The 23,185-nt window shown below is 42.0% G+C and overlaps 1 protein-coding gene across 1 annotated transcript in view; it reads left to right on the forward strand.

Moving 5' to 3' along the window:
- CLNK (cytokine dependent hematopoietic cell linker) overlaps positions 1-23,185 on the forward strand; it is a gene marked incomplete at its 5' end in the record, with an annotated part of 116,047 nt that overhangs the window by 58,785 nt on the left and 34,077 nt on the right. Inside the window, 6 exons of the mRNA XM_082461950.1 lie at positions 207-226; positions 1,310-1,420; positions 9,208-9,235; positions 14,368-14,386; positions 16,264-16,345; positions 20,306-20,346. Of these exons, the coding sequence (XP_082318076.1) occupies positions 207-226; positions 1,310-1,420; positions 9,208-9,235; positions 14,368-14,386; positions 16,264-16,345; positions 20,306-20,346 (301 nt within the window). The remainder of the gene's footprint in view (positions 1-206; positions 227-1,309; positions 1,421-9,207; positions 9,236-14,367; positions 14,387-16,263; positions 16,346-20,305; positions 20,347-23,185) is intronic.

Consider the following 23,185-nt stretch of genomic DNA (forward strand, 5'->3'; position numbering starts at 1 on the left):
AAGCATTAAAATGCATTTGTTACCCACCCTTTGTTTTAGAAGCATAGGAATATGGACAATGTGAAAGCTTATGTGGCACTTGAAATATATATCCTAGGAGTTTGGTTGGGATTTGTCATTTCTACTTGTGAACCAAAAAATCACTAACCATTTAACTCTGCTCAAAGAACCAGGACTTTAATTTCTGATTCTCTTTCCTTTTGCAGACTCCTTTACCACCTCCTCGGTAAGACACTGAAAATAGAATTTTGTTTTGCTATATACTTAAATGATTAGTTCTATAATTTGAGAAAGAGAAACACAAACATCTGACACTGAAAACTAATGAGTTGGTCAATGAACAAGATTAAATAAGCCCCATTCATCCATTTAATCATTCATTCATTCACAGTCATCTATTCAATATACCTCCACTTATCGATCTTTAATGAATGCCTTGCTTCCCTGCTTCCTGTTTCTTTCCCTTTGTTTAGTACAGAAATCTCTCCTTCCTTTTAGTACAGAAATCTGCCAGAGAGTCCTGGCACTGGGAAATGCCTTCAAGGGACCTACAGTATATAAGTATATAATCATATAACTGTATATATATTTATATATATAATACATATACAAATGCAAATATTATTATACTTATATATATGGAGGCAAAAGCAACAGACTTGATTTCTTAGGCGCTGAGTCAGTCACTCTGTTGTTCTGCTTGGGCCCGTGAGGACCTCCATCACAGCACTTATTTCCCTGGCTGGTCATCTTCTCACCACTTCTCTCTCTGCCCTCCCAGAGGGAAGCATCTTGAGCCAAGGACTGTGTCTTTTTCCTTTCTGCATCTCCAGCATCTACCAACAGTGCCCAATACACTTTGTGAATGAGTGAGGGCATGGGTGAATAAATGGGTGAGTGAGGCATCCATTGACTTTGGAACATTGTCCTATTTCTTTGGGGAGATTCAAAAGCTCATGTCTTCTAGTCTGGGGCAAAGGAAAAGCTGTAATCATATTTTTACTCCAGGCCTCCCAAAACTTCAACAGATGGCAGATTGATAAAGCTATGACACCCTATAGAAAATTACATAACACTCTAAAAAATAGAACCAGACCAAAGGGCAAGTTGCAGGGAGAGAGATTTAGGCTGGTTAGAAGAATGAGTATTCTGACATTCGAAGCTCCCTTTAGAGAGCCGCCACACCCCCAAAACTGATGTTTCCAGCCCAAAGCTGGGGGCACAGCGGGCAGGGCTGTGTGAATTCCAGGTCTCAGGAGCCATCTGTGCAGCAAACCTTCTCAGGTCCCCACTGTGACTCTTCACACAGGCCGCCCATCACTCTTCCAAAGAAGTACCAGCCCCTGCCCCCTGAGCCGGCGAACAGCAGGCCACTCTTCCCGCAGAGGTACAGCTTTCCCGAAGTCCAGGGAGGGTCCAGGTGAGAGGCTTGCTGTTGCTGGTGGTGAGATGACCAGGGGACGGGTGGGCAGGGGGAAGGCGGCAGCAATAACCAATCCAGTCACCCCTCTAAATGGGCTCCCCAACGTGGTGGGGAGAGCCATTCCATACCTTGAGGGAAAGCATCTCAGAAACCTGCAGTTTGACTCCTTCATGAAAAATACACCTTCTTTGTAATAAAATCAGTTACTGGAAGAACGGCTCACTTACGATGTGAATTAGTTATTAAAGAAAATGTTATCATTGCCGGAACTGAAAGGGGGTTCAGACTGTTTGAGGACCAATATCGGCCCCCAGCTTCCCATCTCCCAGGCTGGAGAAGTATAACCGCGCACGTGAAAACCCATTTGTCAATAACATGATTGACTTTTTGACAAATAAGTATGAAAAATCCAACCCTCTGGTATTAAGTGCTGATGCCAGAGCCCCGCTCCCAAATGTATGGGGCACCGGGCAGCCGAGCAGCCAGCTCTGATCACAAAATGTCACAAACACGAAAGGACCTCTTTTCTTTTCCCCCGAGAGAGTTTAGATTTCCAAAATTACCTTATTTTAGAAGTCAGAACAGAGACTGGCATTCCCCTCGTGTTGCTGCACAGAGTGAGTGATGCTTTCTGACTGCAAGCTTGGATCAGCCGGTGAGGTGCAGGGCACTATTTCGTCAGCGAGCATTGCTCGTGCATACAGAAATTCCAAATATCAGGCACATTTTGCACTTCTGTGGAAAACCCTTTCATCACTGGTTCTGACGGCGGAACGTAAAAGAGCCGAAAATGCCATTTCCCCCTTAGTTTTCTGGCAAATGCCTCTTCCCTTTCTGTCCTTTACAAGCCCACACAAACATACATCTTCCATGCAGAAACCACTCCTGATCTTCCTCGTGCAATTTCCTCTCTCCTCTGTCCCCATCTCGTCTCAAAACGTAGGTTCTCCTTCTTATAAACTGGCAGAGGAAGGGCAGTGGTTCTTAACTGGGGGGAAATGTCTTTGCTCCCAGGGGAGTTCGTAGTGTCTGGAGACATTTCGTTGTGACAGCTTGGGAGCTGGGGATGCATCTAGTGGGTAGAGGCCAGGAATGCTGCCAAACATCCTGCAGTGTGCGGAACTCCCCCAGAACAGAGAGTAATGAGACCAAAAAGGTCAGTGGGGTAGAGGTTGGGAAACTCTGCCTCAGGGCAAATGACTGCTTCTCTAAGCCCAAGGCTTTTCTCAGCAGTAGAGTGAGGTTAAGAATAATGCCTACTGCCTACCTCCTGGGCTAATGTGAGAATTAAATAAGATGATTTCTATCAAGTGCTTATCAGTACCTGCCTAGCACATATTTATTACCAACATGTGTTACAGTTACTACCTTGAGCCATTTTCTATTGGTGCCTTTGCCACCGCATATAATATATTTGGAAAGAAGTCTGTCCCAAAGGAGGGGCTAACTCATTGCAGTATGCATATGTCCTAGAACCGCGGCGGGGCAGTTTCCAGAGGGTCTGAGCCAGACCAAGAGTCACCAGATTTGCTCTCTCTTGATTTCTGTTTTCAAAGAATGAGAGTCTTGGAAACAACAACAGTAATAGAACGTCATCAGAATTGGAAATGCGAAATGCATTGTCCCTAAAACTCCTGACCAAGTCGTCTAATATGACAAGAACTGGCCCAAACTCAGAGAAGGAGATAGAAAATAGGATGAATAAATATCAAAGATGATGAGGTGGTTTAGTGTGGAGAAGAGAGGATTTTTATTTTCTTTCTGTTTCTTTACATTGGAAAGAATAGGATGTGGGAACCCAGCAGGACGGGGTTTGGATCCCTGTTGAGCCACTTCTGGCTGTAAAACTTCAGGAAGCTCTTAAACAGTTCTGAGTCCTGCTTTCCTTATTGGTAAAAAGAAAATAACCATCCCCATGAGATAGAATTGTGGTGAGGAGGTATGTGATTTTTCTAAAGTACTAGGATAATATCCGTCACGGCATAGGAAAGAACAAAGAAAAACACTTAAACAGCATCTCCCATCTGTACCCGACAGAAGTAGGCACCCATAACCCTATTTTGTCTTGAAATAGAAGCTATAGATTCTAGGGCAATGTTTCTCGTCCTGGCTTTACATTAAAATAATTAGATAAACTTTTTAAAAAGTACTGTTCTCCAGGATCTGTTTTAATTCAGAGCATTACTATAGGGCATTACTATTTTTCAAAGCTCCCCAGATGAATCTGATGTACAGCCAGGGCTAGGAACTCGGAGGGACCCAGATTCTAGGGATATTTCTGCCACTCAAGCTTCGAAGGTGCTCAGGCCTTACCTGTCTGTGTCCAAGCTTCTAGTGTCTAAAATAATACTCTCCTGATCTCCAGATGGGCCCCTCTGCTCTCTGGATCACAGCAGCCTATTATCAGCCACGTCAGTGGTGTTGGAATCTTTAGACTTTCGTGTTTTGTAACTTTGTGGTGTCTCTAGTTGTAGTTGACAGTGTTTAATCATTCTTAGATGTGATGAGAGCTGTGCTGGGTCTCTTCACCAGAGGATAGTTACATTTCATCTCATTGAATCCTTTCTGCAGCCCAATAAAGTATGATTTTCTAAGGCTTGGAAAGGCCAAAGTGCCCAGCCCAGTAGAGGCATATAATAAGAACCTGGTAAAAATCACTTCCCTACCCACTGGGCACAAAATATCATTAAGATTCAGAGAAGTTAGGTGACTTGGTCAAAGTTATAGGGTTGGTATATGACTGTTGAGAGGGCAAAAAGATGCAAAGGCCAGTGCAAGACACTGGGAATGCCACGAGGACTAAGAGAGCTTTGCTTTATTCTGTTTTATTTTATTTTTTAATTTTTATTGGCATATAATTGATTTACAATGTTGTGTTGGTTTCTGCTGTACAGCAAAGTGAATCAGTTATACATATACCTATATCCACTCTTTTTTTAGATTCTTTTCCCATATAGATCATTACAGAGTATTGAGTAGAGTTCCCTGTGCTATACAATAGGTCCTTATTAGTTATATATTTTATACACAGTAGTGTATATATGTCAATCCTAAGCTCCTAATTTATCCCTCTTCCCCCTTTTCCCCCTGGTAACCATAAGATTGTTTTCTACATCTGTGACTCTATTTTTGTTTTGTAAATAAGTTTATTTGTACCATGTTTTTTAGATTCCACATATAAGCAATATCATATGAAATTTGTCTTTCTCTGTCTGACTTACTTCACTCAGTATGACCATCTCTAGACCCATCCATGTTTCTTCCAATGGCATTAATTCGTTCTTTTTAATGGCTGAGTGATATTCCATTGTATATATGTACCACATCGTCTCTATCCATTCCTCTGTCAGTGGACATTTAGGTTGCTTCCATGTCCTGGCTATTGTAAATAGTGCTGCAATGAACATTGGGGTGCATGTATCTTTTCAAATTATGATTTTCTCTGGGAATATGCCCAGGAGTGGGATTGCTGGGTCATATGGTAGTTCTATTTTTAGTGTTTATAAGGAACCTCCTTACTGTTCTACATAGTAGCTGTACCAATTTACATTCCCACCAACAGTGTAGAAGGGTTCCCTTTTCTCCACACCCTCTACAGCATTTATTGTTTGTACATATTTTCATGATGCCATTCTGACTGGTGTGAGGTGATACCTCATTGTAGTTTTGATTTGCATTTCTCTACTAATTAGAGATATGGAGCATCTTTGCATGTGCCTTTTGGCCATGTGTATGTCTTCTTTGGAGAAATGTCTGTTTAGATCTTCCACCCATTTTTTTGATTGGGTTGTTTGTTTTTTTTGTTATTGAGCTGCATGAGTTGTTTGTATATGTTGGAGATTAATCCACCTGCTAGAGTAATGAAAATAGAAACAAAAATTTTAAAAATGGGATCTAATTAAACTTAAAAGCTTTTGCACAACAAAGGAAACCATAAACAAAATAAAAAGACAACCCACAGAATGGGAGAAAATATTTGCCAACGAGGAAACCGAGAGCTTTGCTTTAAGAGAGGTTTCAATTCATTTTTAGTTGGGCCCATCTAGGTAGTCAGATGGCCATTACTAATGACCACATGTGAATGACCATGTGAGGCTGCTGTAAGGTTCACTTTCCATGAAAACAGAAGGAAGATTGGAGATCTGAGCTTCTTTGGCCAACGCAGGAAGAATAGTGCCCGCTGCCTTCCTAACAGCTGCTGCCTAGGCCCCTGCGATGAATCGCCCTCCCTGGGAGGCTGTGATTTACATCCGGGGATCAACTGCATCAGTGAAGACAGCTGCAGCCTTACAATTGGCCGTGCTCACCGTGGGTGACAGTGGTGGTCCCCACTATTGTGTTTCAGCCCCCATTGGTCTCTGCCAGCTCTGCCCTTCTCTATTTTATAGCTAAGTCTTGGCTTCACAAAACAATTGCTGAATTGAAGCACTTCAGTTAAGGAAAACACCATTTAGAACATTCATTGACAACTTGAAACTAGGAGAGAACATTGACGTTTGGGGAATGTTGGTTAGACATTCTCAACCACTTATGGGTCATTATTATGATGTACTTTATATATTTTGCTCAGCTTTTTTTTTTTTTTCACTTAAATAGATGTATTTAAAAGGGAAACATATCATCACCATAAATAACCACAACATAATTTCAGAGCAAAACTTTCAGCCTGGGGGAGGTTTTCTCTGTTAAAAGGGAAGAAAAGTAAAGTTAGAGTGATGTTTAGGATATAGTAACCGCCACATGGAAACTCTGTCCTTACATAATTAGAAAGAAGAAAAAAAAAAGTTTCCAACTATGTATCCCTTGTAATTTGAATACCATGGTCCATGCACCTAATAAAACTCACCCCGAGAAATCATGAGCGCAATCATCATTCGCTGTAGGTCTAGCTACACACGGCCCACTTTAGAGTCCTCAGTGCTGTGCAAAAAGCAATGCTGCAATCCTTAATTTTCGGATGAGGACACAGAACTGCAGACTGGTCATCGAGCCATGAAATTCCCTTTAAACTTCAGCAAATCCAGTGGCCCGAGGTGCGGGGTTCAGCCATAATTTAAATAAAGTGTGTGATATTTTACCAACAAAACACTCATTTGCCTAACTATGGTTTTACCTTTTCAACTAGTAATGCTGACACTGCATCAGTTCAAGCAACTTTAGTGGCAAAAATGCATGTTCTGATGATTTGGGTGGTGGAAAAAATCCTTATACATATCAAGAAACCATAAAAAGAGAGAAAGTATGGATTACAAAGAAGATATACAAATTCACATTCATGAATGGAAACTGTTGATTTTAAAGTGTAAACTTTATTATCATCAGAGTTTTGCAAGATGCTGCCTTTGTGGGAAACTGGGTTAAGGGCACATGGGATGTCTCTGTATTATTTCCTACCACTGCATGAGACCTACAATTATGTCAGAATAAAAAGTTTAAGTTAAAAGAGGGTGTGACTGTTAAAAGTGTTCTGCAGACGTAAGGTGTTATTTTTTCCAAATAGCTTTCACATACATTATTTCATGAGAACCTTAATCAATCCTCTTCATTTCTGTCTGCATTTACCCATTTTACAGGTGGGAAAATGAAGCTTCAGAGAGGAAATTTCACTTATTGAGTGAGATGGCACTCAGAGATGACAGAGCCAGGACTCAAATCCAATTCATTTGAAACTAAGTCAAAAACTAAGAGAGGCTCAGGAAGGGCTATTTTTAGAGTGAAAGGCATTATCCTCAAATGCGCACTGAGCACCTACTTTGCGCAAGAAAGGATGTGGAAAACTTATTCTATGTAATCAATGACCGTGTTTTATTTACTGGCCATCTCCAGCAGCCGATCATGGGGAGACTTATGAGTGGAAAGGAGCTCTCAGAGAAGAAGGGTGGGGCTGGGGAAGGAGGCCAGAGTCCACCCTGCTCCGCCATTCTGTCACTTTGTGCAGGTCTCCCTGTCTTCATAAATTTCATTGAACAGACCCCCAAAAGCCCGAGGCCTCCGTTTTACACGTGAGGGGAGCAACCAGCTCGTGGGGGTCTTGTCACCACAGGCGTTTCAATGCTCAAGGACGGTTGTTGTGCACAGAATGGACTTCTTAAAATTACTTGGGTTCTCACTTAAAAATCCAACTTCTTAAAGTTACGAATTCCAAAGGCTAACTTTCCTGAAGCCTCAAATTTCCATCTATAAAGTATATTGCTTGATTCACAAGTGGAGTGCTTTTATCTAAACAGAGAAACAATCACTCTGCTTGTTACATTATGTAGGTTAAGACATAAGACATTTAGGAACTCAGTTAAATCTCCTTAAACATTTGAAATACCTTTATTCACTAAATGTAATTGATTTTTTAAGTACTCTAATGCTGACAGGGCAGGTTTAAACCCTAACAAGCAAAACTTTAACATTTCAATTTTATAAATCTAATAAAGTTAATATATAAATATAGCAAAATTCAAGTTCTCTTAAACAGTTTGAACGGTTTGCAAATAGAGTTGAACGTAGCTTGACTCTTATTAACTTAAAATCACAAGTCTAAAATCAATCACCCCTTTTAAATTGAAGCCACATGGTCAATCTATCAGTATTCCTAAGATGCCAGAATTTCTTAAACATTAAAAACACTGAGATTAGCCTCAATTTAACCCCAAAAGAATTAATATTATGAATGTCTGTTCTACTTTATTACTTCTAATTGTTCCTCTTTATCTTCCACTTGCCCCATTAAAAGGAGGAGGCAGGGTGAAGATGTGTTATCTCAGATGGACTGATGAAACAGGTTAAAGAACGTGGGACCTCACTACACTTGCTTCTTGCTTGGAGATCTGAGACCAGGGTATAGCATCTGAGTGCTGTGTGCTGCTGGGATCATCTTACCTGTTATAGACAGACCTTTATAACTCTAGATCAACAGCCTTCAGCTAGGATTGGTGTCACAGCCTTAATCTCCTGACATCTCTTCAGTTCCAGTCTTTTCAGACAGACCTAGGTAGACGGATGTGCACGTCACCCACCCAACTCCCTTCATAACCTCCTCATCTGGCTTTGCCCACATTCTAACAATAGTGCCCACTGGACGCCCAACATTTTCCTTTCTATCTCTAGCAATCCTCACAATAACCCTCTAAGACGAATATCCCTGTGCCACTTTGTAGATGAGAAAAATGAGGTTTAGTGAGGCTAATTGACTCAATTGTCAATATAAATGAAGGGCTTGGCGTTTCTTCTGAGACCCCTCCAATGGTCTGATGTCCACTTTATCAAATGCCATGTTGAATTCTTTCCCTATCATGCAGTTTCGTGTTTTTCCTGTCTCAGATCTCCTTTAATTATCAGCATCCTTTCTCTCATGCATGCCTTCCTGGGGTCCAGCTGTACCACAACTTCACATTTAAAACCCTTTATACTCCCTCAAAGCAAAAAATGAAGAGCTTTAAAATGAAGGTAAAAATAGCGGATCCTTCTGTGCTAATGAAACTTGACATGGAAAACCAAATGTCAGGAGAAATGATGATGTTATTTAAATTCTCCTAAAGTGAGAAGCAAGTTTATTCATGTCCTTTCTGTCACCACCTTTTATATTGGCTCATAACTTCTTCTTTTGCTTCGAAAATTATGAGAAAAATAAACTGGCTTTAATTTTATAGAACAGTGTTAAATATCACACTGGACTATGGGCTATTAATTTGGCAATGAAAATGTAATCAAAGAGTTTTTAAGGACTCAGAATGATTTTTTCTTGATCATTATGAACTATATTTTATGTAACACCATATTTCTTTTCCTTGCAGACAGATAAGCTTAAAGAACTTAAGTGAGGTAAGTAGCCATTGTGTCCTAGGAAACAAAGAAGGGAATTTTTGTGCAAAGTGTCTGTGATTGGCAAGATACTTAATTATCAAAATAGAAATGCTCAATATGTATTAATATCCCTATTTTAAAGGTGATAAAACTAAAGCAAAACCAAGTAAGCTCAAGATTTTAAATCAAATTCCTATTTTGCCACCATATTCTGTGTTTATTGGTACAGTGATGAGAAGAGCATGCCCATGACCCACAGAGGGCATCAGGTTTCTACCGAGGGCTTCCAGCCTCTAGCATTTCAGAAATAAATGTTGGAAATTGTGTAATACTTTGCTATTTGTTCTTCACAAGAGAGACAGGACTGCAAAGTAGAAGGAATATGAGATACAGAGTTGCACAGGCCTGAGTTAGATTCCCACTCTGCCACCAACTACTTTGTGAACTTGGGCAAATCCTCCTGCCCCCACCCAACCACCCCGTTCTGTTCTGTTTTCCCAATCAAAAAATAGAGGTGGGCATCCTCAAATTGGCAAAGCTGTTGTGACAAAGCCAGTCAGTCAGAGTCAGCACGTAAATGACCAGGTGAGCAGTAGAGGCCCAATAAATGGCATGAAAGTCAGGTAAGATGGAACTATCTTAGAGCCCTCTTAGATGTTCACTTTCTTAAGTCCCCAGAGAAGTTCCTTAAGCAGATGGTAGGTCCTCACTTCACTCCCACTGGCCTCCTAAGGGATTTGGTTCTTATCTTAGTATTTGACCTTTGCTCTTACATCATCTAGAACGTAAAGGTTGATCTCTTTCTTTCTCTCCTTCTTTCTTTTGGTGTTGAAAACGCAGACTCTGTGAACCAGTGCCAAATTGAATCTCGGAGACAGTGTTCTGGGTAAAGTAGAAAAGAATAGCTTTATTGCTTTGCCAGGCAAAGGGGGACACAGTGGGCTCCTGCCCTTGAAAACTGTGTGTCCCAACCCGGGAGGATTTGATGAGGAGTTTTTTGGGGTTTTTTTGTTTTTTTGGTTTTTTTAATTTATTTTATTTATTTATGGCTGTGTTGGGTCTTCGTTTCTGTGCGAGGGCTTTCTTCTAGTTGTGGCAAGAGGGGGCCACTCTTCATCGCGGTGCATGGGCCTCTCACTATCGCGGCCTCTCTTGTTGCAGAGCACAGGCTCCAGACACGCAGGCTCAGTAATTGTGGCTCACGGGCCCAGTTGCTCCGCGGCATGTGGGATCTTCCCAGACCAGGGCTCGAACCCGTGTCCCCTGCATTGGCAGGCAGACTCTGAACCACTGTGCCACCAGGGAAGCCCCAGATGAGGAGCTTTTATAGCAATAGTTCAAGGGCAGGGTTGCTGATGAGGATCAGGGTATGGGCAGGGCCTGAGTTCCTTTAACCCGGCCTCAGGTGGTCTCCTGATATGTTTCTGTGGTTTTTGAGGTTATCAAGCTGTGACCTTCTCTCTGGAATGAAGAATGCTTCATCAAGTAGTTAACATCTTCCATTTGTTGGGGGTTTTAGCTCTGCAGAAGAGCTCAAAGATATTGTTATGTGTATCCCTTGAGGCGGAACCAGGACCCTGCCCCAAGGCTGCACTATTGTTTCTTGGCTGCTCCTCCCTTGTCTCGGTATCCCCTCCCTTCCCTGATTAGCAACTGTTTGAATCTGCCCTTTGGGACTCAGAGAAGGTCATGGAGTCTGGAGTCTGTTCCCTACAAACAAGGAACAGGGGACACAGAAAGGCTTCTGTGCCCAGGAGCCCCACAGGCTCCTGCTCGGTTTTACTTTCTCCCTTTTTTCTTTCTTCCTTTCTTCCTCTCTTTCTTTCTTTCTTTCTCTCTCTCTTCCTTCCTTTCTTCTTTCCTTCCTTCCTCCCTTCCTCCCTCCTTCCCTCTTTTTTTCTTTCTTTCCTTCCCTCTTTCTTTCTTTCTTTCTTTCTTTCTTTCTTTCCCTCTCTCTCTCTCTTTCTGGTGTTATGAGAATGTTAAAATTGAGTCACATTTCTAGCTTGTCTGTCAAACAAGATATTTATGACCTCTAGTCCACAAGATAATCATGTCAAAGAGGATAACACGTGACTGCTAAATGAGAGGTGCTGTTCAAGACTTCACTCAGCTTACCCTCTTCTGGGAGTTGCTGGACTTCCCAAGTGCCACCAGGAAGGAGAAAGTTGGGGTGGTCCTCTGCTGCTGGGGGAACCCACACATCTAGAGGAACTCCACCTCTTTCTTCCTGTGGGCTGGTTTATGTGTCCCGAGTAGGCGGCTACTCAAGATGACCTATATCCATAACTCACTGGTCAGTCTAAAAGGACAATAGCCCCACCAATCACAAACAAGCAAGAAGGAAATGAGGAGGTCAGTCTTAAACAGCAGGGATCATGCAGGACTCTTTGTTTTTCTTGCAACTTTGGTTGGCCTTCTGCTAGAAGTGGATATTATCTAAAGAACAACAAGGCCTAGTGGAAAAACACGTTCTTCCTCCTTATCTTTTGCCAAGACACTTCCTCATTGTTTGTTTGGGCTGAGAGTCAAGGTCATTTCTCTATTTCAAAAGCCCATCTCATAGGGCACATGCCATGCTTGTGTGAGTGTTAAGTGCTTGCTCAAATTATATCTTGGGGACCAGAATTCATTCCAGCAGAAATAATGTGCCACCTGCCCCAATTCAAATTCACATAGCGCTTTATAGTTTTCAAAAAGTAGAAACTTATTGTCTCCTTTAATTCTCAAAAAAAAAAAAGAAAGAAAGAAAAAAAGAAAACCCTAAAAGAAAAAGAAGCTTCAGAGAGGTGACAAGAATTGCCAGGGTTCCCACAGCGGGCAGATGGAGCCACCCTAGAGAGCCCAGAGTCCCGATCTAATCCCCATGCCCATGACTTTGCCCTAGAAAATACAGAGGCACCCCTGAGGTGAAATAGTGGGGGGAAAAAAGGAAATAAGGAAGGGAGGAAAGGATGAGAGGGAGGGAAGGTGGGAAATAATAAAGAAGGCATTACTATTTAACTTGAATATACTAATTTTCTAACCAAAAAAAAAAATTAAAGTAGGGAAACTAGAGAGATTTCACTCCATTTTTCTAATTGCATTTGATTTTAAATTCAGAGCCCTCAAGCAAAAAATTGGCTGGGTCTCAATTCAATAAAAAAAAGTGCTCCCCCAGACAGATGGCTTCCAGGCTATATTTACAACAAGGCTTTCTCCCCTCCTTTGACAAGCCTGAGAACCACAGCCGCAAATGATTGAGCACTTTGAACTGCCAGGTTCAAAGTCCTGAGGAAGACTCAGTGGGGAAACTTTCAAACCACCCATAAAAATGGATTCATTCATTACACTTTTTACATTACCTATAGTTTTGCCTTTATTTACTGTCCATGATGAAATGTATGTCCTCTTTCCAGAAAACTAGGGGATGCCATGTTCTTTGAAACAAAAGGGCTTGTCTGTTGGTTAGCCTTAGACAAGATGTACAATGCCTCTCTAAGCTATTTATTGATAAATGATTCTTGTCTACGAGGCCAATGTGAGTCAGGAGACCTGGGCTCCAGGGTCAGCTCAGCCACAAGATAACTCTGAGAATCTGAGCAAATGGCACCACCTCTTTGGACCTCATCTGCAAACCACTGGCTTTAACTTTTCATGGACCTCAGACCCCTTTGAAAATTTGAAGAAAGGTATAATAAACCTTCCTCACCCCAGAAAAAAAAATGCACATATTTATAGAGGAAAAAAAATTAGCTTTTAATTTCAGAAGGTTCATGGACCCCACTAGACCATCCAAGGACCTCTTGCATCCCCCAAGTTAAGAAGCTTTAGTCCGAATGATTGATACCTGTGGACTTTCTCAGCTGATGCAATGCATGAAATGGACTTCAGAAAATTATTTGCAGTTAAGTAAATACTTCAGCAAATACTATACTTCTTGCAAGGCATTTTGATTCTTCAAGAATATAATAGGACTCAAGAATACAAGTCCCAGGGCTTCCCTGGTGGCGCAGTGGTTGACAATCTGCCTGCCAATGCAGGGGACGCGGGTTCGAGCCCTGGTCTGGGAAGATCCCACATGCTGCGGAGTGACTAGGCCCGTGAGCCACAATTGCTGAGCCTGCGTGTCTGGAGCCTGTGCTCCACAACAAGGGAGGCCGCGATAGTGAGAGGCCCGCGCACCGCAATGAAGAGTGGCCCGCACTTGCCACAACTAGAGAAAGCCCTTGCACAGAAACGAAGACCCAACACAGCCATAAATAAATAAATTTAAAAAAAAAAAAAGAATACAAGTCCCATAAGCACATAGACTTTCATAATGAAGAATGATCAAGGATTCTACTACTATTAAGGAAAAAAAGAGAATGAAACTGTTTGAGAAGAGAAATGGCTACATTTAACAAGAATACTGTGAATATTTTCATGCTAATTTTTAAAAATAAAAATTCCAAAGCAGGTATAAAGAAAATTAACCATGGCTTTCATCACTTAAACACAACCTCTATTAATATAATATTTTATCATATCTCTTCAAATCCTTTTTTCTACAAACACACACATACCTGCTTCTAAATATGTCATAAGCCCAGTTTTTAATCCTGAACATTTTATGTAACTTTGAGATATACTTACAGTGTAATCTTATTCCATACTCTACGTAAACACTTGCAATGCATTTCTAACATTCCAATAGTGAGTATAGCACCAAAAATTACTTAATAGTTCTCACTTAGAGGCTTATGTAGATTGTTTCCAGTGTTTCAATATTATAAGTAATGATGTACTGCACATCTTTGTACATGGAACTTGATCCAGATTTCAGGTTGTTGTCTAAGAAAAAGAAACTCATCAATGGAATTTTGGGGATAAGAATAAGAGTATTTCTAAGGCTCTTAATGGCTATGGTTAAATTGGTTTCCAAGAGTCAAAGCAATCTATAGTCCTATCAGCAGACTGTATATTTGTCTGTTACATCACACAAAGAGTATAAAATTTTTATTTTTGCTTAGTCTTTTGGAGGATTATTCGTAGATTTTTAAAAATCTGTCCTAACAAAAATGTGCCCAAACTCTACTAACCAACTGCTCTAAAAACACACATAGTATAATGTAAAATTCTCTACCACTAAGAGTAACTCAATGTTTGTTTGTTTTTTTAATTCAATACAGGTCCTTGGAACAGAGAAAGGTGAACTATTTATATTTGTTTTCTTATCCTAATATCATTAGGTTAAGTCCTATTTCCAGGTTAATAGCATTAGTCATTTTTTTAAAGGATTACTTGTTTCAGGGCCTGGGATGTATGGACACGTATGTAGGTGCATGATGACGTGATCCAGATGGATCCAGGACCTCAGAGTCTATTCAGGAGTCCTGTGGTCTGAACAGGGTGATTTAAATTGGGGGTGGGGTAGAGGTCTTTCTTCAGCTACAGGTTACTGACAAGGAGGCACACTGTCACCCCCTGCCACTTGGGAAAGACATTGCTGGCCTGCTGCTCCAGAGAAGCTTTTGGTCTCTCCATCTTTGATGTCACCTATGCATACACACATAAGCCCTCATGCACGCACGCATACACACGTGTGCACACTGCGGGTGTCACTGTTGTGGAAGCATGCAATCCAACACTTGCTAGATGGCAGGATGCTAATCTGGTGATACCTTCATGCCCACCTTTGGGATACTGTTCACCATTCACTTAGAATGATGAGTTATGTCCAGAGCCGAAGGACCTGAGCTGTGGCCCAAAGGGTTAACACAGGCAGCCTAGTTTGACAAAGCAACATTGGGCTAAGATTTCAGAGGCTCACCACCAGCTCACTGTGTGTTTTGGCCAAGTTGCACTGACTCTGTTAGTCTCAAGTCTGCTCTTTTTACATTGAGGAAGTTAGACTGGAGCGGGAGCTAACCTAGGTTTGTGGATTCCCAAGGGTTTCTGATGGAGGAGTGAGGGTCTCTTGGCAATTCTAAATAATTTTAAAATCTAAAGGAAACTGTGCCCTTTTCCACAATAAAGCTCAGCATCCTACTGAAATGTTGAGGAGTTGTTGCCTCAGGCTTCAGTGATTATGAACCCAGCAATGTGACATTGATCAGCTCACAGAGGTGGCTGTTGATGACCTGAAATGGTTTTATGGGATGTATGACTAGCTGACCAGTCACTGACTCCAATCACTTTTCAAGCAATGACAGCCCTTCAGTGAAAGGTGTCGAGTTTGTGATCAACCTTGGACACAGCACAGAGTAACAGCCAAAATTAAGACATGTCAGTGTTTATGCTTCCTAAACTTTACTACTTACCACTGCAACTGGAAGAGTGTTTTACAGGATTCCCTATCATAGTATTATTATGTGCCCTTGGTAATTCTCGATGGCTAGTTAAAATCTATCCAGGATGAAAAGGAAATAAAAAGTGGTGACACCAATGACATATGTAATTACTGAATAAGTCCAGTTCCTGTGGTTGTCAAAACTTTTCAAAACTTGAAGATCAAAGGGGAACAACTGAGAAAATGCACGTCTGGTGGGAACCAGGTGGAAATCGCTGGTCTATAATAGAATCCTGGGAGCTCTCCTGCCCTATCACAGGAGAGACAGGAGAATTCAGGTGTGCCTGGGCCAGCATCAGGCATCCCCCTACCCTACATTGCTCAGAATAGTTCTTAAGTTTAACATTTTTGTTTATGTTTCTATGTAAGTTTTCATTTGAATGGAGAATTCAACCTCGGTCCACTTCCACTTCAAGCCCTTCCAATACCAAATAACTTCCAATGACATATTCTATATTTTGGCAAGTTCAAGGATGAGTTTCGGATTTAATATTTTTTATAATATTATTGAATATTCAACATTCAAAGCAATTTTTATAGCCTCAGGGAGAAGCCAGTCCCAGGAGCCAGGGTTATTGCAGAACACGTGGGTTACAGTTTCCACTAACCACGAACAGCTTACTCTTAATAATCAGAGATTACTTGGATGAAATTATAGCCGTTCCGATAGACGTCTAATGGTCCCCAATCATTTTCCTTTTGCAACCTGCCCAAATTCTGTGATGCCTTTACACAGTTCCTCATCACCAGATGAAGCCTGAATTATCTCACCTGTCACAAAACCAAAGTCCTCAAGAGATTCCTCTTGCCATTGCCAGGTAAGGAGCCAGGAGTCCCTTGCTGGGTCCCGGCTTGGGGGTCAGGCATGTGTAGTCTGGGGTGATGACTCACAGAGGCTTCCTGAGAAAGAGAAACTCTGGCCTTTCATAATGAGGCCCAGTGATGAGGGCCCAGGGAAACCTGTGAATCACAGTTGTTGTTGAAGTTAATAACATTGTTCTTCCTGCACTTTATAAGTGATTGATTGCATGTTAGAGACGATATTTGAAAACATGGTTATTAAGTAGGGAGGATTAACTGGAATGGAGGCTAGTCAACCTGGAAAGAAAAGTTGGCTTTTCTAACTAGTCTCAGTGGATGACACAGAGAAGCTGACGATTACTTTGGAACAGCACTTTATAAATGGCCAGGGGTTGAAAATGCCATTATCTGATTAAATACTTGCCTGATCAGGTTATTGTGACAAATGTCATCCCAACAGAAGAGTCAAGGAAACTAGTAAGGCTCGGGCTGTTGATTCATTAGCCAAGGTCACGTATGTTAGTGGTAGCTTCCTTAACATACAGTCTCCAAAATTAGTGCCATCAGGCCCTCCTGACCCCAGTCTGACCAATGGCTCCAGCTCAGTTCATGTCACTCTCCACCGCCTCCCAACACAGGACATTTGCATGTGCTATTCCTCTGCCTATAACACCACACTCCCATATTTCCCTCTCTCCACCCTCTCCCTACTTGGAAAACTCCTCTTTATCCATCAGACCCCAGCTTAAAGCCACCCTGAATACAAGAGGTAGTTCTGACCCATTCCCCAGAGGGAATAAATGAGGCCCAGAGAGACTGAGTCTCTTGCCATTGAAATCAAGTCCAACTCCACTCTTCAGTAGCCCATCACGCCTACACTGACTTGATTTTAAAAATGCAGCCCATAAATCTTAACTTTCCTTGGTGCCTGCCCACAGTTAAGGTGCTCTTTTATTATTTAATGATACCCTGTTTGTGATGGAATAGAGTATTGCTTAGGAGGGAGCCCCTGGAACCATACTTCCTGGCTTCCTCACTTACAAACCATGTGGCCTTGGGCAGTGTCACTAACCTTCCATGTGAAGCTGAGAGCAGGGCCAGACCTGTTCAACCTGCCCATGTGCCCGCTAACCACCAGCTCTCAATGCCATTGCCAGGCCCTGTATGTCAGGGGCATGGTCTCCATCCCCCACTCCCTTCCTCTGCCTCACTTTCTTGTCCTATTTCACACCTTCAGCAACTTTGTTCTCACTCTTTGATCTGTGGACATTAGGACTACAGTTTCATAACTCTTATTAGGCTGTTTTCAGTTTAAGGCCCAATCTGACACAAAACTCTTGCCCATACAATAAGTACATACTCTTTCTTAACGTAATTTTCTAAAAGGAAACAAAAAACCATCATATTATAGTGAAAAGATAATGAGATTTTAGTTGGGCCCACATCTGTAGTAGTTGTTATTCAGTGTGGTTTGGCTTCTTTTGTTTGTTTGTTTAATTGAACGAAGTCTCCTGATTTTTCTTCCTCTCTTAACTGGCTGCTTCTTCTAAGTCTCCCTTTTAGGCTTTTTCCCAAACTGACCCCTGAATATTGGTATTCCTCAGATCCTTCTGATGTCCTTTTTTCTGTCAGTAAAAGTGTAGGCAGTTCATCTATCCCTACAGTGTCAAGGGTCAACTCTATGTTGATAATTACTAAATCTCTATCCTCTGCCCCAACCACCCTTCTTAGCCCCAGACCCATATGTCCAGCTACCCAATGGGCAGTTTTCCTTAAATCAGTGACAGGTATCTCAAACTCAGTGTTGGAAACTGAACTCTTCATTTCTACTTTCATTTCCGGACCAACGATCTCCTCCTACAAACTTTCTCACCTCAGTAAATAGTATACTGTCTTTCCCATCTTCACTCTTCCCATCCAAATCATTAAAAACTCCCAAAATTCTCAAATCTCAACTCAAAATGGGTCTTGAGTCTATCCATTTCTACCCATTTCCCCAGCTCCCAACATAAACCAGCCACCATCAACTCTTGCTTAAACAGTAGCCTTCTAATGATACTTAACATCTTCATACCCTACCTTCCATCCATAAGGAACTACTTTCTGGTCTCTTGCAGAATAAGCCATGTTTTCTTGCCTCTGAGCCTTCGCACCTGCTGTTCCCTATGCCTGGAACACACCATTACTCCTCACCAATCTCCTATTCACCTTTCAGAAGTCAGTTCAGTTAGCATATGTCCCAGGAAGACTTTCCTGAGGATCAAATCAATTTTGTCTGGGTTAAGTGACCTTCTTCTGCTACCACAGGATCTTCTGCTGTGCTCACCTCTATCGTGGTGTTTACCCCACATTGTGATTATGGTATAATCATGTCTTCCCTCCATAAATTAAGCTGCTTTAGGGTAGAGGCCATGTCTTATTCATTTGCTATCCCCCAAAACATACCATGTACTTAGTAAATGCTCAATAAATGTTTATAAAATGAAAGAATTATCATTTCTATTTTAGTTTAGGTAGTTTTTTTTTTTTACTTATATTTTTATAAACTTTGTACACGAAACCTAGAATATCCTCAGAGGATATTCCTATTCTCTCAACATTTTCTAAAAATCCTGAAAAATTAAGGCAGTGAAATTTTGCTATCTGTGATTTTTTTTTTCCAGATATTTAACAAAATTGTACACTGGCTCCTAGTAAAGGGATCCTGGTTTTAACAGAATCGAAGGCTTAGATAGCAGGAGAAGCCTAACCAGTGACGACAGCACAGTGTGGTGGTTCAATGATCTAATGGCATTTTTATCTACCAAGCAAATCATAAGACCCCAGGCTTCTGTGGAGATAACAAAAACCAGATATGTACTCAGTTGATTTCATTGGTGCTGGAAAAAGGCTAGATTTCACTGAATTAACCCAGGGGCTTTGTTCAATTGCACAGTCGTGGCATAGAGCATGCTCCATGTAATTAGATTTAACTGTAGGAGCACCTAGAGTTTAAAATGACGATGCCAACAACAATAGGAAATGAACCAGAAAATCAGAGCTGAGTGTTACATAAATCCAAACATTAAGTAAAGCGCCAAGTAAAGCCATTGGTAAACAGTCTTTTTTTTTTTTAATAAATCTATTCATTTATTTATTTATCTTATTTTTGTCTGTGTTCGGTCTTCATCACCGCACGTGGGCTTTCTCTAGTTGCGGCGAGCGGAGGCTACTCTTCGCTGCGGTATGCGGGCTTGTCATTGCAGTGGCTTCTCTTTGTTGCAGAGCATGGGCTCTAGGCGCATGGGCTCCAGTTGTGGCACGCAGGCTCAGTAGTTATGACGCATGGGCTCAGCTGCTCCGCGGCATGTGGGATCTTCCCAGACCAGGGCTCGATCCCATGTTCCCTGCATTGGCAGGTGGATTCCTAACCACTGCGCCACCAGGGAAGTCCCAGTAAATAGTCTTGGTAGCATCATTATTGTGTTTAGAAATGCATATCGTTTTATTGCCTTTTATTACGTTTTTATAATCCCTTTTTATTTATCAATTTCCTTGTAATAATCCACACAGTTTTCTTACCTAACTCACATTAAGAAGGAATAAAATAATTTCTATGCTTTTCTTCTTTGCTATGGCTGACTCTCCTTCAATTGGTAAACAGATACTATAGGGTAGGAGCCCCATCCAGCCACATAGCATTTTCTATAGTGATTGTAGCTACAAGGCAAGTCTAAATTCATAGCTTCCAAAAATAAAGAATTTTGATATGTGCTCACTGAAGTGACATGGAAGGAACTTATGTGGGTAAGTCACTTTGTTCCATATCTAATGTTCATCTGTACTGAGAAAGGAAGGAACCAGCATTTTATCAACCTTACAAAACAGACAATTTTTCATCCAGTAAAATATAAAGTGCTCTGTAAATATGACAGGCCATGAGTACTGACCCAGCGTGGGAAATACTAACGTTCTTTCAATTGTAACATTTCCTTTAGCTCTTCATTCGTGACTCACAACCACAGTGTACAAAACAGAGGTAAGAACACTTTATGAAAGAATTATAAAATAAATATGTTAAGTCATTCAGTACGATATTCCTGCACCGTGACTTAGCTTTTGTGAACCTCAGAGTCTCTGAGCTGATGCATATAGATGTAATTCGCTTGCTTTCATTGATAGGCAGCATTGCATCACGTTAATATAATATTAATCCATAGTTAAATACGATCACTTAGGTGTTTCCAGTTTTTTCCTCTTATGAACATTAGTTTGTTGTGAACAATATTGTTGATGTCTTCCCCTGTGTATAATATGTACATGTTTTCCCAAGTACTTAATATGATAAGTTCTCTTTCTAAGAGTGAAATGGCCACGTCTTAGAATATTCCTCTCTTCAGTGGCACTAGATGTATTTTCCAAAGTAGACGTATCACTTTGTTTCACCAACAGCGTATGAGACCCCATCGTTCCCCATCCTTTCCAATGGTTGTTTTTTGGCAAACTTTTAGTTTTTGCCAATCCATTGGGTGTAAAATAACTTTAAGAAGAGTCTGTGAAATGGAGAAAATAAAACCGACCTCTCTTACTAATTGATTGTAAAGATAAAAATCAGAAGGATACCATGTCCATATAGCTATTGAAAGCAGCCTATAAATATAGTGTTATATTACTGTTGGTGATCGGTTTTGATATTGTTAGTATTATGTGGCCCAAACTAGATCTGTCATGTTCTTTTTTCTTTCTTTCTTCAAACCTATGCCATGGAGATTCTGTGTTCAGGTCTAATCTTTTGATCTCTCTCTGCTGAGCCACAAGAAAGGGCTTTAGGGCTGGAGAAAGTGAACCCCATGGGACAGAGTGGGAAGGCCGAGGGCTCTACTGACCTTGGTCCCAGTTCTGCCTCTCTGAGCTTCACCCTCCTCCATCCATAAAATTCAAATAATGATATTAACTCATGGGGTTAATACACGCGCACACACACACACACACACACACACACACACACACACACACACAGCCCTCACTTTGCACATAGTAGGCAACTGACACATTTTAATATCCTTCCTTCTTTTTTGCATTCCCTTTCCTTCTCCAGGGATTCTCCACCTAACTGATCCTGTGAGACCAAGTTTCCTCCCTGGCCTCCATCATGTCTTTATTTCTCTTCTGCCCTATGCCATCTGGGCCTTAGATTGCAAAACCAATATGGAAAACTAATTTGGCCATGTACACATTGCTAATAAGAGTTTCCCAAGAGAGAACTCCTTTTCTAAAGGGAGATGAACAAAGGGGGCTGTGATTAACCCAGTGGCTCAATCCCTGGAAATTAAATGACAGGAACAGTAGCCCTGGAGGCCAGATCTTGGTGTATGAAAATAAAAAGACTTGGAGTATCCAGGTGGAAGGTCCAAGGCCTGAATGGGCCCAGAAAGGGCTTTACTGATGGGGGTTTTGAGAATGGAAATGTTGCAGAAGTAGAGAAGCAGAATCATAGATTAAAGAGGAATCCAGAGCCTTAGCCTGAAAGACAAAATCTTGCACAAATAGAGAGTGGGGACCTTCAAGTTGGTGGAGGAGTAAGACGTGGAGATCACCTTCCTCCCCATAAATACATCAAAAATACATCTACATGTGGAACAACTCCTACAGAACACCTACTGAACACTGGCAGAAGACCTCAGACTTCCCAAAAGGCAAGAAAATCCCCACGTACCTGGGTAGGACAAAAGAAAAAAGAAAAAACAGAGACAAAAGAATAGGGATGGGACCTGTACCTCTGGGAGGGAGCTGTGAAGGAGGAAAAGTTTCCACACACTAGGAAGCCCCTTCACTGGTGGAGACTGGGGATGGGCAGGGGGGAAGCTTCGGAGCCACGGGGGAGAGCGCAGCAACAGGGCTACAGAGGGCAAAGCGGAGAGATTCCTGCACAGAGGATCTGTGCCGACCAGCACTCACCAGCCCAGGAGGCTTGTCTACTCACCCGCCGGGGTGGGTGGGGGCTGGAAGCTGATGCTCGGGCTTCAGAGGTCAGATCCTAGGCGGGGACTGGGGTTGGCTGTATGAACACAGCCTGAAGGGGGCTAGTGCGCCACAGCTAGCTGGGAGGGAGTTTGGAAAAAGCTCTGGACTTACCTAAGAGGCAAGAGACCATTGTTTCGGGGTGCGCGAGGAGAGGGGATTCCTTCCCTGTCTGTCCACAGACGGCAGAGCACCGCCTAAACAAGCTCCAGAGATGGGTGCAAGCCATAGCTATCAGCTCAGACACCAGAGACAGGCATGAAACCCTAATGCTGCTGCTGCAGCCCCAAAGAATCCTGTGTGCAAGCATAGGTCACTATCCACATGCACCACCCGCCCCCCCCGACCCCGGGAGCCTGTGCAGTCCGCCACTGCCAGGGTCCCGTGATCCAGGGACAACTTCCCCAGGAAAACACACGGCACTCCTCAGGCTCTTGCAATGTCATTCTGGCCTCTGTCCCCTCAGGCTCGCCCTGCATTCCAATTATAACTACCGTACCCCTCCCTCCCCACGGCATGAGTGAGCCAGAGCCCCCTAATCAGCCGCTGCTTTAAACCCATCCTGTCTCGGTGGGAACAGAAGCCTGAGGGCAACCTACAGGCATCTGTGGGGCCAGAACCAAAGCTGAACCCCAGGAGCTGTGCGAACAAAGAAGAGAAAGGGAAATCTCTCCCAGCAGCCTCAGGAGCAGCGGATTAAATCCCCACAATCAACTTGAGGTACCGTGCATCTGTGGAATACCTGAATAGACAATGAATGTTCCCAAAATTAAGGCAGTAGATTCTGGGTGCAACTGTAGACTTGGGGTTTGCTGTCTGCAACTGACTTGTTTCTGATTTCTATGTTTATCGTAGTA

This window comes from Balaenoptera physalus (assembly GCF_965194825.1).
Source record: "Balaenoptera physalus genome assembly, chromosome: 5".
In the NCBI taxonomy this organism is placed as follows: Eukaryota; Metazoa; Chordata; class Mammalia; order Artiodactyla; family Balaenopteridae; genus Balaenoptera; species Balaenoptera physalus.